At 40.6% G+C, this 19,291-nt stretch overlaps 1 protein-coding gene across 1 annotated transcript in view; it reads right to left on the bottom strand.

Moving 5' to 3' along the window:
- Window positions 1–1,545: 1,545 nt before the first annotated feature.
- The window catches only part of LOC115147151 (tumor necrosis factor receptor superfamily member 10A-like), a 37,910-nt gene continuing 20,164 nt past the window's right edge, over window positions 1,546–19,291 (bottom strand). The window contains exons 2-10 of the mRNA XM_029689198.2: window positions 18,334–18,505; window positions 16,980–17,111; window positions 13,371–13,482; window positions 8,412–8,545; window positions 7,144–7,236; window positions 6,981–7,039; window positions 6,379–6,684; window positions 5,907–5,943; window positions 1,546–4,469 (exon numbers count right to left, since the gene is read on the bottom strand). Of these exons, the coding sequence (XP_029545058.1) occupies window positions 4,168–4,469; window positions 5,907–5,943; window positions 6,379–6,684; window positions 6,981–7,039; window positions 7,144–7,236; window positions 8,412–8,545; window positions 13,371–13,482; window positions 16,980–17,111; window positions 18,334–18,505 (1,347 nt within the window). The 3' untranslated portion in view covers window positions 1,546–4,167. The remainder of the gene's footprint in view (window positions 4,470–5,906; window positions 5,944–6,378; window positions 6,685–6,980; window positions 7,040–7,143; window positions 7,237–8,411; window positions 8,546–13,370; window positions 13,483–16,979; window positions 17,112–18,333; window positions 18,506–19,291) is intronic.

Below are 19,291 nucleotides of genomic sequence, written 5' to 3'. Positions count from 1 at the left end.
AAGCTTGTCCAGAGAAGACAAGGTGAGCGCTACCATCAGTCCTGTGTCATGCCAACAGTAAAACATCCTGAGACCATTCATGTGTGGTGTTGCTTCTCAGCCAAGGTAGTGGGCTCACTCACAATTTTGCCTAAGAACACAGCCATGAATAAAGAATGGTACCAACACATCCTCCGAGAGCAACTTCTCCCAACAATCCAGGAACAGTTTGGTGACCAGTTTGATGTCCAGGTTTCAACAAAGTTGTTGTCAATGTTGATGATCTGAAATGTTATAAGCCTTTTGTCCTTCAAAGTGCTTATGGTGCTGATGAGAGCCTTTATGTTGTTCCTTTGTTTGACATGATAGAGCAGTAGTCAGATTATTGGCAACTTTGTCAAGAAAATTGCATACCTAGTCTTAGGAGAACTTCCACTTGTGTTAAATAGCAACTCTCTAAATGCTCTTGTTCTCATATAGTACATGTACTGAGGCGCCTGTGATGCACTGTTTTCATTGTAATGTGCCTGTTATGCACCGTTATCATTGTAATGTGCCTGTTATGCACCGTTATCATTGTAATGTGCCTGTTATGCACCGTTATCATTGTAATGTGCCTGTTATGCACCGTTATCATTGTAATGTGCCTGTTATGCACCGTTATCATTGTAATGTGCCTGTTATGCACCGTTATCATTTTAATGTGCCTGTGAAGAAACTGTGAAGAAACTTTCAAAGTTCTTGAAATTTTCCGGATTGACTGACCACACTTACGCACGCACGCACACACACAAATATATATATATTAGTCAAGGGACGATCTCATCTGCCCACCATCTCAATGCACTCTTTGGCACACTAGCTCTGGTCCAGGACATTATGTTAACCAGTGTTGCTTGTGCCGCCAGCTAGTACACAATAGCAAGCTAGTTTATTGAAATTATGAAACAAATAGTTCATTAATTCTCAGTATATAACAATATTCTTAAATACTTAATAATACGCCATTCTTTCACACATTGTTGTATAATATACAAAACCACTGAGTGCAGTATTAAAATAATTTGGAATTAATTATTCAGTTTTGAAATACAAAATATGCAAATTACAAAATTACACATTGGTTTCCTTACCCAGTCTATGGACAAGGTATGACAGCAATCCATGCCTTGGTTTAGCTTCCCTGGCACTGTCTCCACATGCTAATGTTTTAGCATTTGTGGCACAAATCCCATTGAAGTGATATTAACATTTTTCACACATCGTGTTCAAATTATCTCCTGTATAAGTGACTTTGTGGAGCTTCACAATACATTTTAGATACTTTTAGATTATTTGGACATGATGCAACAAAAAAAACGCTAATATCAGTCCAATGACTTGAATGGGATTTGTGCCACAAATGCTAAAATGTTAGCATGCGGAAATATTGCCAGAGAAACTAAACCAAAGCATGAATTGCTGTTATACCTTATGCTTATAGCGTAAGGAAACCAATGTGTCATTTTATAATTTGGGTAAACTATCCCTTTAATACAAGATTCAATACATAATGCAAAGATGGGATATTTGTACAAAATGTTTATTTCAAACGGACATTAAACAAACACAATGGCTTTGACACATTCTTATCTGAAATCCAGACACTAGCAAACAATTGTCGAAGGGAGAAAATGATTAAATAAGAAAAAAGTTTTGGAGCTATGCAACTAAATAAACAGAAGTGAGGTGTGAGACCGCACAGCGCAAACATGATATGAACGCCAATGTATAATCCTAACTCCTATAAAAGTTAATGAAAAAAAGAGCCAAAAGCCGTCTCAAAGGTAATATTATAATGGAAGAGGTGTGTTAAAAAATGTTGGTAGAAAAGCATTAAGAAGAATTAGAAAAAAATAAAGGTCCATAGAAATTGATGCAGGCTGTTTTTTTCATTGTCTGTCAATAGATGGCAGTGCCAGCACTGTAGCTTCAAATCTGTCAGCTTTAAAAAAAAAAGAAGAAGAATTATTCGCTCTTTTACATAAGTGTAGCCACTAGACTAGAGGGTAAAGGGGGCTGAATCAAGTTTAATGTGCTCATACTTAGTAATCATATACTAGTATTCCTTCAGCTTTAAGGCTTTTCTTTTTTGTTAATAAAACTCTCTCTCTCTCTATATATATATATATATATATAATGTGAAGCACATAAAACCACTCTTGGTAATGTATGTACAAAGGATGCTACAGGAAATTAACTTGGACTTTACAAAAAAATAAAAAAGAACTTGGACTGAAATATCCAGAAAAGCTTTCCTTCATCTTCTTGACAGAGCCAAACAATGAGAAACAACGTGCTTTGCGTACCTGTATATTCATGTCTTTGTTGACATGTATAAAGGAGTCCAACTTTTTATCTATACATTATTACCCCTTTCACACTACTGAGCCAAACCCGAGCAGAGCTATACTGGACAATGTGAAATGTACAGTGTGAATCAGGCAGAGAGAAAAACGTTTTTTCAATAGTCCACAAATGTTGAGTTAAGCATAATTACAAAAGCCCCAACACAAAAGTGACCTTATGATGACCACCTTGACTGAATAAGAAACTCTATGTGCAGAAATGGCATATATACTGTAACTATGAACTTCTTTGACAGTATGTGCACTGACTGAACATAGTCTTTGATCAGTGGGGCGCCATCGAGCAGGACAGGATGAACCCCAAATGCAGGTCAGCCACTCCCGTCTGTCTATTTGATCTCAGTCACGTTGCCCTCTAGATAAATGTAGTCTTGATAACGTAGCAACACATTACTGCCCTATTTGATCTCAGTCACGTTGCCCTCTAGATAAATGTAGTCTTGATAACGTAGCAACACATTACTGCCCTATTTGATCTCAGTCACGTTGCCCTCTAGATAAATGTAGTCTTGATAACGTAGAAACACATTACTGCCCTATTTAGTTTTCCAGGGTTGCTGTGTTGGTAACTGAATAAATAATGAAACGTAAATTATCATCCGTTTAACATAAATATGTCAATAAATAAAACAGCTATGAAACCTTGAGGGCTCTGAGTGTTTGTGGGAAATGTTTGAGAAACATTGGACGAACAAAAGAAATAGTTACGGAAACTCCTTCCAACAAAAAACAAAACAGTAACAGTAATGGACTACCGTATACACAAATATGTAAATATTAAAATGGACCATATCTAACTTTGGCTAAAATACTTCTAATATGGTCATGACTCATACCAACTTGCATTTTAAACTAACATAGTACAATATGGTCTGTATTTTAATTTTTAACAGCATTATGCTTAAATGGCCTATCTCTACCTGTACTTCAAACATATAACCTTCTGCCTAATATGGGCATTTGTTACCTGCATCTCTAAACACTACACGTGCCAGAGGCAAGTGCATCAAGTAGACGCAGTATCAGTGACATAGTGGTTGCGTTCCCTTGCTCAGACGTTACATGCACCAACCAATGGTTGCGTGCCACGCCATCAACTGTGTCATCGACTGACAGATTGGTATGACATATGTTGTGATTTGCTGATACTTAAAATACCTATCCAGGCATTGTAATATCTGGCAGGCGTCAGCAACGCCTGGGCATAGGAACGCGCAAGCTAATGCCACTCCTACAAACCAGTGTATGTCCCTGTCCCAGGGTTCGGTATTGGCCTATAAGCCATGTCAGTCGCTCAGAGAGAAGGGGTGGGGCGTAAAATCATGGAGGTCAAAGCTGAGCTCCAGACCCACCCACTGGAAAACATCAACATCCATCAACAACATCGAACTCTTCTACCATTTTATGTTTTTGTTTTAGAACACCATGAAGACCGGACACACCAGGCCGATAATGCTATCTTCAAAGGAAAACAAGGTTTATCCCCAAATCCTCCATTTTGTTTTTTATATTTTGTTTTTTATATTTTGTTTTAGAAAGCACGGGCCTTTAGGCCAAATACACCAGACCATATTGGCAGATATTCAAAAGACAACATTGTTTATCTCCAACTCCAATTGGTATCTCCAATTGGTGTTGTTTTAGAGGCACAGGCATATAGGCAGAATACATCAGGCCAATTAGGCCGATAAGAGTTGACGTTGTCTTTCATCAATGTTTTTTTATTTCATCTCAATCCACACATGTCTCTGAGGCAGCGCCCCCCAGTGGGCTGGGGGTGTCAGGGCATGTCTGCATGTTTGTAGTAGCCCTTCTGGATGGCAGCGAAGGCAATGCTCTCAGCAGAGCGCCTCTGGTCCAGACTGAGAAGGGCCTGGAGCAGGGAGTTGATGTCCGCTTTCAGGCCCTCCTTCTGCATCCAGTTCTTCAGCAGGTCATACACCTTGTCGCCAGGGGGGGCACTCTCCGCCATCTTGATGTGGTTGTCATGGACGCCGATGTAGCGAAAAAACTTGTTGTGGATCCGCACGTCCAGGCACTCATCGAAGAGGTCAAAGCTCTTCTTCAGGGACGTCTCATCCCCTGGGAAGAGAAAGGAGAAATGGTACCTTGGTTCATTGTTGCTGATATCAGAAATAGGGGAGTTTTTCCTCTTTTCCTGACCACCAAGAAAATATGGGCTCTAGTTATAGACACTAACTAAGGTTCAAACTTTTTTCCTGAACCAGTCATCAGGAAAAAAACTCCCACCCATTGTCTTAGAAAACATCACTCTTTATCATGATATTTCCTTTTAATTATTATTGCACTTTAAATAATACATTTTAAAAAAGGTAAGCAGCAAAAACAACAATAAGAGAACTTTCTATAGACAAACATGTACAGTCCTGCACTGATTTAATGGTGCTCCGCATCAACTATTATCTATTTAAGAATCTGTGGCGGTCAATAATGTTTGTTGAAATGTATGTAAATTGGTGGTTTTGTCTTTATTCGTCTTTTTTCTTTATGTTGAAGTTTGGTCCCAGCCAATGTCATGTCTAGTTTTGGGTCTATGTTTTATCTGTACATTTGTGTATTGGGGTCCTGAGTGGCACAGTGGTCTAAGACACTGCATCTTAGTGCTAGAGGCGTCACTACAGACACACTTGTTCAAATCCAGGCTGTATCATAACCAGCTGTGATTGGTAGTCCCATAGGGCGGTGAACAATTGGCTCAGCGTTGTCTGGGTTTGGCCAGTGTAGGCTGTCATTGTAAATAAGAATTTGTTCTTAACTGACTTGCCTAGTTAAATAAAGGTTAAATAAAAAATGTTTTTTTTTATTTTTATCTGTAGGGGTCTGTTCAGGCAGTGTGCTTCCCCTGTCACATTTTGTCCATTTTCTCAGCCTTACAATAGAGCTCCTTGTTAGGGTCCAAATTGTAAATTGTTGCTAACCTTATAGTGCCGGAGAGTTAACTCATAAAGCAATCAACCACTGAACACAAGGTAACGAGGTTTAAGCGTGGAGCCGTTAGTAAATAAGCGCTAGACACACAGAATTTACTTCAGGGAGAGAAACAAACAAAGCCAAGCTACATTGACTACATACTAATATAGTTCAGTAGCACACACTCTACTAGTTAAATACCTTATAGGAGTCTCTATTCATCAAATTAAAATCGTAGGATGAAAGGACCACATATATAAAATCCATAATTAAATAATGGATCAAATTCATGATTGTTTTGATTTTCTGAGGCCTGACTTTAACTCAACGGTATTCCATCTCTATGGGGTGTATTCAGTGAGGTGAAACGCTACAAACCTTGCATATAGAAATGTAACTAGTACACCCTATTTACCTGACAATCACACAGTATTTGTTCTACCCAATAGATTTCTATCTGACCGTTCAGTAAAAATTCTCTCTTCTAAACAGACCCCATTCAGGACAGGATGTGTTGTTTATGGTGTGTGTGGAACCCCTCCCTACTAGGACCCGGCCCACCCTCCAGCTCTGTGTGGGGTCTCTTACCTATCAGGGACACAAGTCTCTTCTGCAGAGGATCATCCTGAAACGCGACAGAAGGAAAAACAAGAGTTAACCACCCACCAGGGGCCACCAGGAACAAATCTGTTATCCGTTTAGAAATATGTCAAACAGTATTAATATTATGAAAGTCTGCCTTGGTTAAAATACTGAAAACTTTGATATTGTTATTCCACTTCTTAGGACGTGTCTGTTGCAGGAATGCACAACTCCAGTCTCTGCCCTCTAGAACTGAAGTTGTGCTCACATGATCTGGTGCACGTAGGGTTTGTGTGGTTTTGTGTCCTAGGCCAAACCTAGCCCCAGGGTCCCTGCCCTCTGTCCCCCCCTCCTGCTATAACTGTATCCCCTACATTCCCCCCTCTCTGGCTCTGGTCCTCGTCTAACCTCCTCTGCCCCCATATCCCTCAAGCTCTCCTACCTCACAACCCCCAACCATCACCCCTGCCTCACTCACCCTGGCTGTGGGCTGCAGTCTCTGGGCGGAGGGGCTGTGTCGGGGGGAGCTGCCCGACGAGGCTGCCCCGGCGGTGGGCAGGGCCGACAGGCTGGTCTGGGAGGAGCTGGTGGTGTTGGGTAGGCTGTCACCCAGGCCCCGGTCCTCGTCCTCCCCCAATCCCAGGGGAGGGGAGGCCTTAATCAGGCCGCCCTGGGTCTCCTGCAGCAGGGGACGTGACTCGGGACGGACCTCCTCCCCCTCCTCCCCCTCCAGGCCAGCATTCTGGCTGTTCTGTCTCTCCTCTGCTGTGGGTCCACTCTCACCCTGAGGAAGAGATAAATAAAGAGAGGGAGTAAGAGAGAGAGAGAGATAGAGCACGCGAGAGAGAGAGAAAGAGAGGACGAGACAGAGAGAGGGGTGGTGAGGGAGATAAGGAGACGGCATGGAGAGCGAGTGTGAAGCGTGGAAGTTCACTTAGCAGATCAAAGTACACTCTGAGACGACAAATTAAAAATTCACCACCAGAGATTCATATCAATCCAACAGACATATATTGATCTACACTGACGATATATAACATAACACCAATAGCATAAAGGGATAGAGATGGGAAAACTTACAATGGCAATCTTCACAATGTCACTGGAGTCACAGCGACTGTCTGAACCTGAGAGACAAACTAAAACACAAAGAGAACTATTAGAGAACCAATCTAAAATATTTTGAATCAATATGTATTTCAATACACAGGAGTGGCAAGGGACATTTATTTTGGTTACTCACCTGGCCGAAATGTACATGGCCTCTTGATCCAAAGCCACACACCAATCCCGATGAAGAGGAGGAAGAGCAAGAGCAGAATGACCAATGGCGTAACTTTTGGGAAGGGGAAATGAGGAAACAACCATTTAGAACATTGGTATTCAAACATTTTCAGCGGGGACCCCATTTTTTCCGCCAGAATTCCGGGGACCCCATTTTTTCCGCCAGAATTCTGGGGACCCCATTTTTTCCGCCAGAATTCTGGGGACCCCATTTTTTCCGCCAGAATTCTGGGGACCCCATTTTTTCGACAAGAATGTCTTGCGACCCCACCCCAAATCTAATGACACAACTTTAAATCTGTATATTCAGATTTTTTAAATCAACAAATGACCTTCAATTCATTGCATTTTTATCTCTTATCAAAATGAAAAGAAAACAATAAATACATTGACTCAATATAATTGGAATTTTCAAATTATCTTTCTCAAAAACGTTTGCATATTATCCCATACAATAATCTGTACTCTTAATTTGGTGTACATAAAATAATACAAATATGTTTGACACCACTGCAATTCCCCCGAGACTCCACTAGTGGTCGCAACCCCGAGTTTGAATACCACCGATTTAGAATCATGTCTCATCATGATGAGCATATGACATCAATTGTATGCTGTTCATTCTCTTTATTTGATTGGTCCTCAATAAAAATGATTCAGAGCCTATAAAACAGAGCGATAAAGACTTATGTACAGTGGAGTAAACTACTTACGTAAAAATACTTGAAAGTACTACTTAAGTAGTTTTTTGGGGTATCTGTACTTTACTTGACTATTTATATTTTTGACAACTTTTACTTTTACTTCAATACATTAATAAAGAAAATAATGTACTTTTTACTACATATATTTTCCCTAACACCCAAAAGTACTTGTTACATTTTGACAGGAAAACGGTCCAATTCATCCACTTATCAAGAGAACATACCTGGTCATACCTACTGCCTCTGATCTGGCGGACTCACTAAACACAAATGCTTCATTTGTAAATTAATTTCTTAGTGTTGGAGTGTGCCCCTGGCTATCCGTAAATAAGAAATAAAATACAATTTGTGCTGTCTGGTTTGCATAATATAAGGAATTTGAAATTATTCATACTTTTACGTTTGATACTTAAGTATATTTAAAACCAAATACTTTAGTATTTCATTTTCTATTAAGGTATCTTTACTTCAAACTCAAGTATGGCTTTGAGTCCTTTTTCCACCACTGCTTATGTACACCTACCTATGGTCTCTGCAGAGATGGGGGCGGGGGTGGGGATGGAAATCGGGTGGAGGGTAGTGGAGATGTCTCGTTTCCTACACGCAGTGTTGGAGATGGGGGTGCATTTCTTCACCTCCTCCTCCCCCGCTTTACACCTGGGAAGACAAGAAAAGAGATAGAGGAATTAGTATTTTATTCTTTGATGGGGCTAGTGTTACTTCAGTAGAGAATTAGTTCAAATATGACAGTGCTGATCTCAGATCTGTTTGTGTGGTCTTGCCAACTCCTATGGTCATGCCAATGACCATAAAGTTGGCTATACAGCACAAACAGATCTGGGACCAGACTACTGTTAAGTATGCCTAGTGGTGTGATCTTTGGACTGGGGTCTGGAGGTGTAAACAGGGCTCTAAATTGTGACAATTGTGGTTGTATATGCTCCTAAATATTTGTCTGTGCGACCTGGAATTTTTATTTGTCGCTGTACCACTATTTCCAAGTGCCCTAGAGAAAAAAGCGAGCGCAGATTCGTGACCGTCATGATTGCACCATTACTATACTGCAGAGAAAATATGTCTGGGCGATATATCCAGATATCATATCACAATGTTTTTCTCATTTTTTTACGGGATGATGCTATTGGACAGTATTTTATGTTTTTGAATAATACAAGCTCTAAATATGCTTAATGAGTAGTGCATGATCCTAGGGTGGATAACAAATACATTGTAAGTGGTTTTAATAGGGTTTTCTCTCTGTGTTTTATACTGTTCAATCAAACTTCAACCCAAAATAACTTTTTACATTTCTGGATTTCCTTCATTCATTTGTTATAATTCCCACACTGTACCACATCTGTTTTGTCTTTGTATGCCTCTATTTGTCACTTTTTTTCTCCCTTTTTATTATTTATTATTCTCATCTATAACCATGTATTTTCAACGGATTAAATGGCAGTTCCTACTTTAGCCACAAGGGACTGATTTGTAGCGTGCCAGCGCTGCCTCAAAGGCAATATTCTTCGAAAGAAAAACCCGAAGCTCTTGTCAAATAATTAGCAGTTCTCAACTGTTACCAGTCTAGTACTATTTAGAGTTTCATCACTCAGTTATTACATCTACAGTGGGGCAAAAAAGTATTTAGTCAGCCACCAATTGTGCAAATACTTATTTTCCACCAGAATTTGCAAATAAATTCATTAAAAATCCTACAATGTGATTTTCTGGATTTTCTTTCCTCATTTTGTCTGTCATAGTTGAAGTGTACCTATGATGAAAATTACGGGCCTCTCTCATCTTTTTAAGTAGAAGAACTTGCACAATTGGTGGCTGACTAAATTATTTTTTGCCCCACTGTATATAATATTAAACAAACCAGACATTGAAATACCGTTATGTAAAGTAAAGTAAAAAAATCTGAACCGGTTCATCATCACCCTTACAAAAAAAGATAGCTGTTTTGAAACTGCAGTAAATGTGCAGTAATTGCAGTCGACTTTGCTCACTACAAGCAGAGTCAGGGTAGGGTATATGCAGCAGTTTGGGCCGCCTGGCTTGTTGCGAACTGTGTGAAGACCATTTAAAGACCAAAATTAAGTTGCCAGAATTTTACATAATTATGACATAACATTGAAGGTTGTAATGTAACAGCAATATTTAGACTTAGGGATGCCACCCATTGGATAAAATACGGAATGGTACCGTATTTCACTGAAAGAATAAACGTTTTGTTTTCAAAATGATAGTTTCCGGATTTTACCATATTAAATGACCTAAGGCTTGTATTTCCATGTGTTTATTATATTATAATTAAGTCCATGATTTGATATTTGATAGAACAGTCTGACTGAGAGGTGGTAGGCAGCAGCAGGATCGTAAGCATTCATTCAAACAGCACTTTCCTGCGTTTGTCAGCAGCTCTTAGCAATGCTTGATGCACAGCGCTGTTCATGACTTCAAGCCTATAAACTCCCAAGATTAGGCTAGCAATAATATAGTAATAATATAATATAATAACTACAACCGAAAACTTCTTAACTGGGAATATTGAAGACTCGTGTGTAAAAGGAACCACCAGTTGTTAAAAGGAACTTTTTTTACATGGGACATATTGCACTTTTACTTTCTTCTCCAACACTTTGTTTTTGCATTATTTAAACCAAATTGAACATGTTTTATTATTTATTTGAGACCAAATAGATTTTATTGATGTATTATATTAACCTCTCTAGGGGGAGTGCGACGCTACCGTCCCACCTGGCCAACATCCAGTGAAATTGCAGAGCGTCAAATTCAAAAACAGAAATAAAAATTAATGAAACATACGTGTTATACATCGTTTAAAGATTAACTTCTTGTTATTCCAACCACAGTGTCAGATTTCAAAAATACTTTACGGTGGAAGCAAACCATGCGATTATCTGAGAACAGCGCCCAGCAGACAAATCATTACAAACAGTAACCAGCCAAGTAGACGAGTAACAAAAGTCAGAAATAGCGATACAATTAATCACTTACCTTTGATGATCTTCATATGGTTACACTCACAAAACTCCCAGTTACCCAACAAATGTTTGTTTTGTTCGATTTATTTCCTCTTTATATCCAAAAACCTCCATTTTGTTAGCATGTTTTGTTCAGTAAAACACTGTCAAAACACTGTCAAACAACATCCGGTGAAATTGCAGAGCGTGAAACTCAACAAAACAGAAATTCTCATAATAAACATACATAAAAGATACAAATGTTATACACCAGCTTAAAGATAAATTGTTGTTGATCCAACCGCTGTGTCAGATTTCAAAAAGGCCTTACGGCGAAAGCAAACCATGCAATTATCTGAGAACAGTGCCCAGTAGACAAATCATTACAAACAGTTAGCAGAAATAAGAGGAGTAACAAAAGTCAGAAATAGCATTCAAATGTATCACTTACCTTTGATGATCTTCATATGATTGCACTCCCAAGACTCCATATTACACAATAAATGTTTGTTTTGTTCGATCAAGTCCCTCTTTATATTCAAAAACATCCGTTTTGTTGGTGCGTTTTGTTCAGTAACCCATTGGAACAAAGCGCGGTCACAACAGACAGACACATTTTTTTTTAAGTACCATAAAGGTTTGTTTTAACATGTCAAACGATATTTATAATCAATCCTCAGATTGTTTTTGTCATAAATAATCAATCATATTTCAATCGGACAAAAGCTTTGTCAATAGAAAAGAAAAACAAGAAATGTGCGCTCCCGGTCACAATCTGGACTCGTGTCTGGAAATTTCCACTGTCCTTTCATTGAACGTGGTGTTTCGCCCTCATTTTTCATAGTAAAAGCCTGAAACAATGCCTAAAGACTGGCCACATGTAGAAGAAGCCATAGGGATCGTGAACTGCGTCATAAGTCTTTGTATGATGGATAGGATTTCAAAGGAAAAACACAATTTCAAAATAAAAGCACTTCATTGATGGATTTTCCTCAGGTTTTCACCTGCCATATCAGTTATGTTATACTCACAGGCATTATGTTAACAGTTTTGGAAACTTTAGAGTGTTTTCTATCCAAATCTACCAATTATATGCATATCCTAGCTTCTTGGCTTTTCATCAAAAATTCTGAATGCTGCCCCCTGCCCTAGTGAGGTTAAGTTAAAATAAAAGTGTTCATTGTTCATTCAGTGTTGTAATCGTCATTATCACAAATATATATATAAAATATTTTTGGGGTCCTCCAATCATCGGTATCGGCATTGAATAATCATAATCGGTCGACCTCTAAACTGAAGTGATACTGCACTGTTTCTGAAGTTGCACTGCAAGAAACGTGTTATTTTGGACGCAGTATTTTCAGCAGACACAGCACCCTAACAGCAATCTTTTTTCGTAAGGGCAATACACTGAGTGTACAAAACACTGCTCTTTACGTGACATCGACTGACCAGGTGAATCCGGGTGAAAGCTATGATCCCTTATTGATGTCACCTGTTAAATCCACTAGTGTAGATGAAGGGGAGAAGACAGGTTAAAGAAGGATGTTTAAGCCTTGAGACAATTGAGACATGGATTGTGTATGTGTAAGACAAAAGCCTTGTACGGGGTATGGTAGTAGGTGCCAGGTGCACCAGTTTGAGTGTCTCAAGAACGGCAACGCTGCTGGGTTTCTCACACTCAACAGTTACCTGTGTGTATCAAGAATGATCCACCACCCAAAGGACATCCAGCCAACTTGACACAACTGTGGCCAGCATTGGAGCCAGCATCCCTTCCGACAGCTATTCGAGTTCATGCACCGACAAATGAGGCTGTTCTGAGGGCAAAAAGGGGGTGCAACGCAAAAGTAGGAAAGTGTTCCTAATGTTTCGTACACTGAGAAAACTTCTTGTTTCCTAGCCCAAACCGTTCAAAAGTTCTACCCATATTACCAGCGCTATGTTTTTTTTTCTTCCATCACGCTTTAGGCGGCCGATATTACATTCATAAACCGTGTTATTGGCCGTTCTAAAACTACTCGCGGAACATTAACCATTTGTTTACACCTTGTTCAGTCATGATACCTCATTAGCTAGGCAGCTAACAATCTGGTCATTTACCAGCATATCCAAACATTATGGGGCACAGAAAGAAGCTTCTGACAGATCTCTTGCATGTCTTCACTCACTCCCTAGCTTGACTATCTTAAAGAAACAGTGTACAATCTCAATAGGAAATAGTGCTTTTTTCACAGTATTCCAAAAATGACTGTCATTTCAATGACAGGTATTTGTATCAACAGTTTTATAATAAACACGTCTTTACAGACGTATTCATTACATATTCGCTTCTAAAACGTGCTTCAAAAGTAGCTGGAATTCTTAAAGGCCCAATATAACCTGTATCTCAATCAATTTTGTACAATTTCATGTGGTCCTAAATGTTATGTTGTGTGCCTAACTTTGATTTGTTTTTATTTAGAGGCCTGGGTGTAAATGTTTAAGCTGGCACTCACTTGGCACATCTCTTGCAGACCTCACAGGCCTGCTCTGGCACACAGAAGGTGCCCACTTGACACTGGCACTGGGTGTCTGTTGTACTGGTACAGGGCACTGTCTGGCTCTGGTCTGTGAAGGGAGAGAGGGAGAGAGTACTAATATATTCTACATTCAATAATACAGGTAGCAGTTTATTGTCAGCTGGTATACAGTGCCTTCGGAAAGTATTCAGACCCCTTGACTTTTTCCACATCTTGTTACGTTACAGCCGTATTTTTAAATGGATTAAATAAAACAATGTCCTCAGCAATCTAAACACAATACCCCATAATGAAAAAGCAAAAACAGGTTTTTAATTTGTATTAAAAAAAATCAATAAATACCTTATTTACATAAGTATTCAGACCCTTTGCTATGAGACTCGAAATTGAGCTCAGGTGCATCCTGTTTCTACTAATCATCCTTGAGATATTTGTACAACTTTATTGGAGTACATCGGTTGTAAATTCAATTGATTGGACATGATTTGGAAATGCACACACCTGTCTATATAAGGTCTCACAGTTGACAATGCACGTCAGAGCAAAAACCAAGCCATGAGGATGAAGGAATTGTCCATAGAGCTCAGAGACAGGATTGTGTCGTGGTACAGATCTGGGGAAGGGTACCAAAAAACTTCTGTAGCATTGAAGGTTTCCAAGAACACAGTGGCTTCCATCATTCTTAAATGGAAGAAGTTTGGAACCACCAAGACTCTTCCTAGAGCTGGCCGCCCGGCCAAACTGAGCAGTCGGGGAGAAGGACCTTGGTCAGGGAGGTGACCAAGAACCCGATGGTCACTCTGACAGAGCTCCAGAGTTCCTATGTGGAGATGGGAGAACCTTCCAGAACGACAGCAGTCTCTAGTGGACTGCTGCAATCAGGCCTTTATGATAGAGTGGCAAGACGGAAGCCACTCCTCAGTAAAATGCACACGACAGCCTGCATGGAGTGACCATGAGAAATAGGATTCTCTGGCCTGAATGCCAATGCCAAGCGTCAAGTCTGGAGGAAACCTGGCACCATCCCTACGGTGAAGCATGGTGGTGGCAGCATCATGCCTCGGGGATGTTTTTCTGCTGCAAGGACTGGGAGACTAGTCAGGATCGAGGAAAAGATGAACAGAGCAAAGTACAGAGAGATCCTTGATGAAAACCTGCTCCAGAGCGCTCAGGACCTCAGACTGGGGTGACGGTTCAACCTTCCAACAGGACAGCGACCCTAAGCACATAGCTAAGACAACGTAGGAGTGGCTTTGGGACAAGTCTCTGAATGTCCTTGAGAGGCCCAGCCAGAGCCCTGACGTGAACATCTCTGAAAATATTTGAAAATAGCTATGCAGCAACGCTCCCCATCCAACCTGACAGAGCTTGATGATCTGCAGAGAACAATGGGAGAAACTCCCCAACTACAGGTATGCCAAGCTTGTCGCGTCATACCCAAGAAAACTCGAGGCCATAATCAGCCAAAGGTGCTTCAACAAAGTAATGACCTCCCGAGTTGCAAAGTGGTCTAAGGCACTGCATCGTAGTGCTAGTTGTGCCACTAGAGATTCTGGGTTCGAGTCCAGGCTCTGTTGCAGCCGGCCGCAACCGGGAGACCCATGGGGTGGGCGCACAATTGGCCCTGCGTCGTCCGGGTTAGGGTAGGGTTTGGCTGGCTTGGATGTCCTTGTCCCATAGCGCACTAGTGGCTCCTGTGGCGGGCCGGGCACAGTGCACGCTGACACAGTTGCCACGTGCATGGTGTTTCCTCCGACACATACAGTTTATGGGTTAAGTGGGCACTGTGTCAAGAAGCAGTGCAGCTTGGTTGGGTTGTGTTTTGGAGGACGCACGGCACTCTGCCCCCCCCGAGTCCATACCGGAGTTGCAGCGATGAGACAAGACTGTAACTACCAATAAGAAAAAGGGGGTAGAACTAACGATTTAAAAAACATATATTTAAAAACAAAAGTACTGAGTAAAGGGTCTGAATACTTATTGATATTTGTGATATTTCAACAACAAAAAACGTATTAGCAAAAATTTCTACAAACCTGTTTTTGCTTTGTCATTATGGGGTGTTGTATATAGATGGATGATGGGGAAAAAATATTTAAGGCTGTAACCTAGCAAAATGTGGAAAAAGTCAAGGGGTCTGAATACTTTTCGAAGGCACTATATATCACTAAGTTATTCTTATGCAATTACCTTGCAATATCCTTATCAGGCATTTCGAAAAATAAACACCAGGTATTTAGGGTACTGTTTTATATGAGTCGAACCAATAAACTAAACCGATAAACTAAACCGATGCCAAGGTCAAAAATAGCCACTAAATTGACTGCGTTACTCAAAAGATCATAGTGCGCTCATAAAATCTTTTAAAACAATGACCCAACAAGAACCATAAAAAAACTATTTCACAACATGTGAATGATAAGAAAATGAATTCTAAGTAATCCTGTAGAAAGTAACTTTGTAATATAGCTGGCTAAAGAAAAAGACTAACAAGATGATATAGTAGCTGGAGGATACATTTTCTTAGTTTGATTTAAATCGGTCTTTTCTTAGATGCTCTCTCTGTATACAGCGTGAGAGACTATTTGATGAAAGCCTTCTGAAACATCATTTTTTACACCACAACTTAATACAATTGTGCTTTTGAGCGAGAGTTTTAAGACAAAGATTTGTCTGTTTACACAGTGTGGACTCTGATGTGTGTATGCACTGATGCACTCGCATAATAATGCTCTTTCTCAACACCTCAGTGACTAGCCACTGGGCACAGACGTTAGTTCACGTCTAGTTTTGATTTGCATTTGGCTGAGTTGTCAACTAACGTGAATTCAACATGAAATCGACAGACAAATTCCACGTGATTGGATTTAGGTTCAAAGTTGACTAAATGCCCTTACGTTGATTACTTTTTGCAAATCCAATTAGTTTTCCACACCATCACATTGATTTTTAGCGTTGAAATAACATGGAAACAACGTTGCTTTAACTAGTTTTTGCCCAGTGGGGAAGAACAAAACATGTCAATCTCCTGTAACAGTAGTCGCCATAGTCTCTTTTCTTTGGGTCAGGCCTTTCATTTGGCACAAAGACACACGGTGTGGGAGACAATACAACACAACCACATCCAACTGCTGTGCAAGGTAACGCAACCACACACATGACTCTCCTGAGACAGGTAACAAACAATCTGCTTTCAGTGTGTGTGAAACAAAACAACAAAGACCCACCCACATATGCCATGTAATACCACTGGACCATATTACCATACAGGGAGAAAGCCACAATGTATTATTCTGCCCTCTCTGGAACAAAAGTCTATCAAGTTAAACTGTGATTGCCCAATGCACCATGAAAAGACTTCTGGAATGGTTGTCTACCTTGGTTAATAGTTTATGAATTGGCAACAGACAAAAGAGAGGGTCACCTCTGCTTGATTGACCAGAAATAGCTAACTTCATGTGAAATGGAGAGTCTCTTCTTACAACGACACAATCCTTTAAGGACAGCTAAAGAGGGCAGATAAAAAGGTAAAACAACAAAACAACAGTTACAGGACTACAAATAAAAGTCAGAGGACTCCATTACCCATGCGGCAGTGGGTGCAGGGCAGGCAGCGGTTCATCCCGTTGGAGTGTTCTGTGTAGGACAAGCCATGTTCGCAGGGCATGCACGTCCCTTGTTCCATGTCCCGGTCGCACGCCCTCAGCATGAATGTACCTGTCGACCAATAAACCAACCAATTCATAAAAAATGTACACAAATACAAATACTCTGATATCGCCTTTTTAATTGTTTTATTTAACCTTTAACCAAATTTAGGACACATTTAGCCTGTAGCATTTCTTTGAGTAACACAGAGGGTGGTGTGTTTATGTATGTGTGTGTTGAGATGGTAGTGTGTGTGTGTGTGTGTGTGTGTGTGTGTGTGTGTGTGTTTGCTAACTGGCATGGCATATGTAAACTAAATAATACGGTAGTGGTTTTGTGTCTACTTTCTTGGTTGTAATGTAACATTTGCATTTTTTGTGCTCTGTTCATGCATGCAATGCTTTAGGCACCTTATTATCATGTGTTCAGAGAAAATATACTATCACACCAGAAAGAGAGGGAAAGAGAGTGAAAGAGGGAATGAGGGAGCGTGAGAAATATACAGAGGAAAGCTTGAAAAGGTCATTGGCATTTCTGACTAACTAGCTACAGATAGAGGCAGCGCAGTTAGTGACAAAATGCTATCTTATTGCAGCTAATTTACTAGTGTACATATTTCAACTGTGGGTGTATCTCTACACCTAGGCCTGTCTCTTTCTTTCTCTATCTGTCTGTCTGCCTGTTCTTATCTGACTGACCCAAAAGGTCAAAACAGGTCATCTAATCAGAAAAGTATTCCCTAGCTTGCTAATGCTAGCAATAGTAATAGCTTGATAACAATAGCTTCCTAGCAATAGCAATAATATAATGTCCTTGGCTCATTCCACAGCGCTGGCAGCAGTAAGGCAGTGGTTCGGTTTTAATGGGACTACTTCCACTTTTAAAACAAACCCTACTCCTTGAATGTTTACTACTGGGTTTAGTTAAAAAGCATGGATTGGGTTCCCAGCTGCTAGCTTGGGCATGGGTTCTGCTTTGCTATCCTCACATATTTGGCATTACTCTGACTCTATAAGACCCTGTCCTAAGGCACAGACTCTAATAGGAACCATGTTAAAGAAGCTGTAAACCCAGTCCGAGTTACCTTCTCTCTGGAATGCCTGCTTATAATTTATCATAAGGACCGGTTCTATATTGGGTTCTAGGTTCTGTCCATAAGGGGTGGTTCTAGTTCTGGGCTCAGGTTTTAGAAACTCAGATTCGTTTGGCCTTGACTGATAGCCTGTCAGTGTATAAGACCAACATTCTCACTTGGGTTCTAGATCAGGTTTTGGGACTGGGTTCTCCTTACCAGCCTGGCAGTTGAGACAGCAGAGGCCCTGGTGGAGGTACTGCTGGTTCTCCACGCAGTTTTTGTGTTGCAGCGTCCGGTTCCTGTCGTCGCCGGACCACTGGGTCGCCACCACGCCATTCAGCTCTGCCCCACAGCACACCAGCCAAGAGCACAGCAGGAACACCACCACCTAGACAGGAGAGGGAGAGAGAAGGGGATTGGGGGAGAAAGAGGTGAATAAGAGATGGAGGGGGGAGACAGGGGAGAATTGTATTTATTTATTTAACCTTTAGTTAACCAGGTAAGTCAATTAAGAACACATTCTTATTTACAATGATGGTCTGGAAAGAGGTGATTGCCAGTGCAGCAAGAGAGAGAGAGAAAGTGAGAGAGAGAGAACAGGAGGGAGGGAGGGAGGGAGGGGTTCACATTGCCAGGTTCACACCCACCCACATTCAGAGAGCGGGAGGAGAGAGGTCTGTATATGTTCTCGTAAGAACCCTTGTTTGAACTATCTGATCTGAACATCTGTACAGGAAAGCCAATTAGGAGCCAGCCGGAGTTAGAAAACAGAGACAGAACAACATAACATGTGTATGTACACAGTAGGGCTGTCCCTGACAACAGAAAACCGTGGGCGACCGAAGTCTTCTGTTCTTTCAACCAATCGATTGGTCTACATTTTTAAACTTGTATTTTTCCATATATAGACACACCCTATGTGTTTTAATTAAATCAACTATATGCATTGAGCTTATCTAATGCTTTAAGCTACAGTTTGATGAAATAAGACAAATGCCTCAAGACACCGCCAGAGATCTAGATACCTGACCCAACTACTCCTCCCTCTCCTGCTGGCCTACGCAGATTCTGCCATTACTCTCCTGAAGTTGGCGGTAATAGGCTACACCAGGAGTCAGAAACCTTTCTGATGTGGAATGCCAATTTATCTTACCATTTCTACCGATCTGCGTGT

This window comes from Oncorhynchus nerka, linkage group LG19, assembly GCF_034236695.1.
Source record: "Oncorhynchus nerka isolate Pitt River linkage group LG19, Oner_Uvic_2.0, whole genome shotgun sequence".
Classification (NCBI taxonomy): Eukaryota; Metazoa; Chordata; class Actinopteri; order Salmoniformes; family Salmonidae; genus Oncorhynchus; species Oncorhynchus nerka.
The sequence above is the reverse complement of the archived record's forward strand: the minus strand, read 5'-3'. Positions and strand labels throughout refer to the sequence as shown.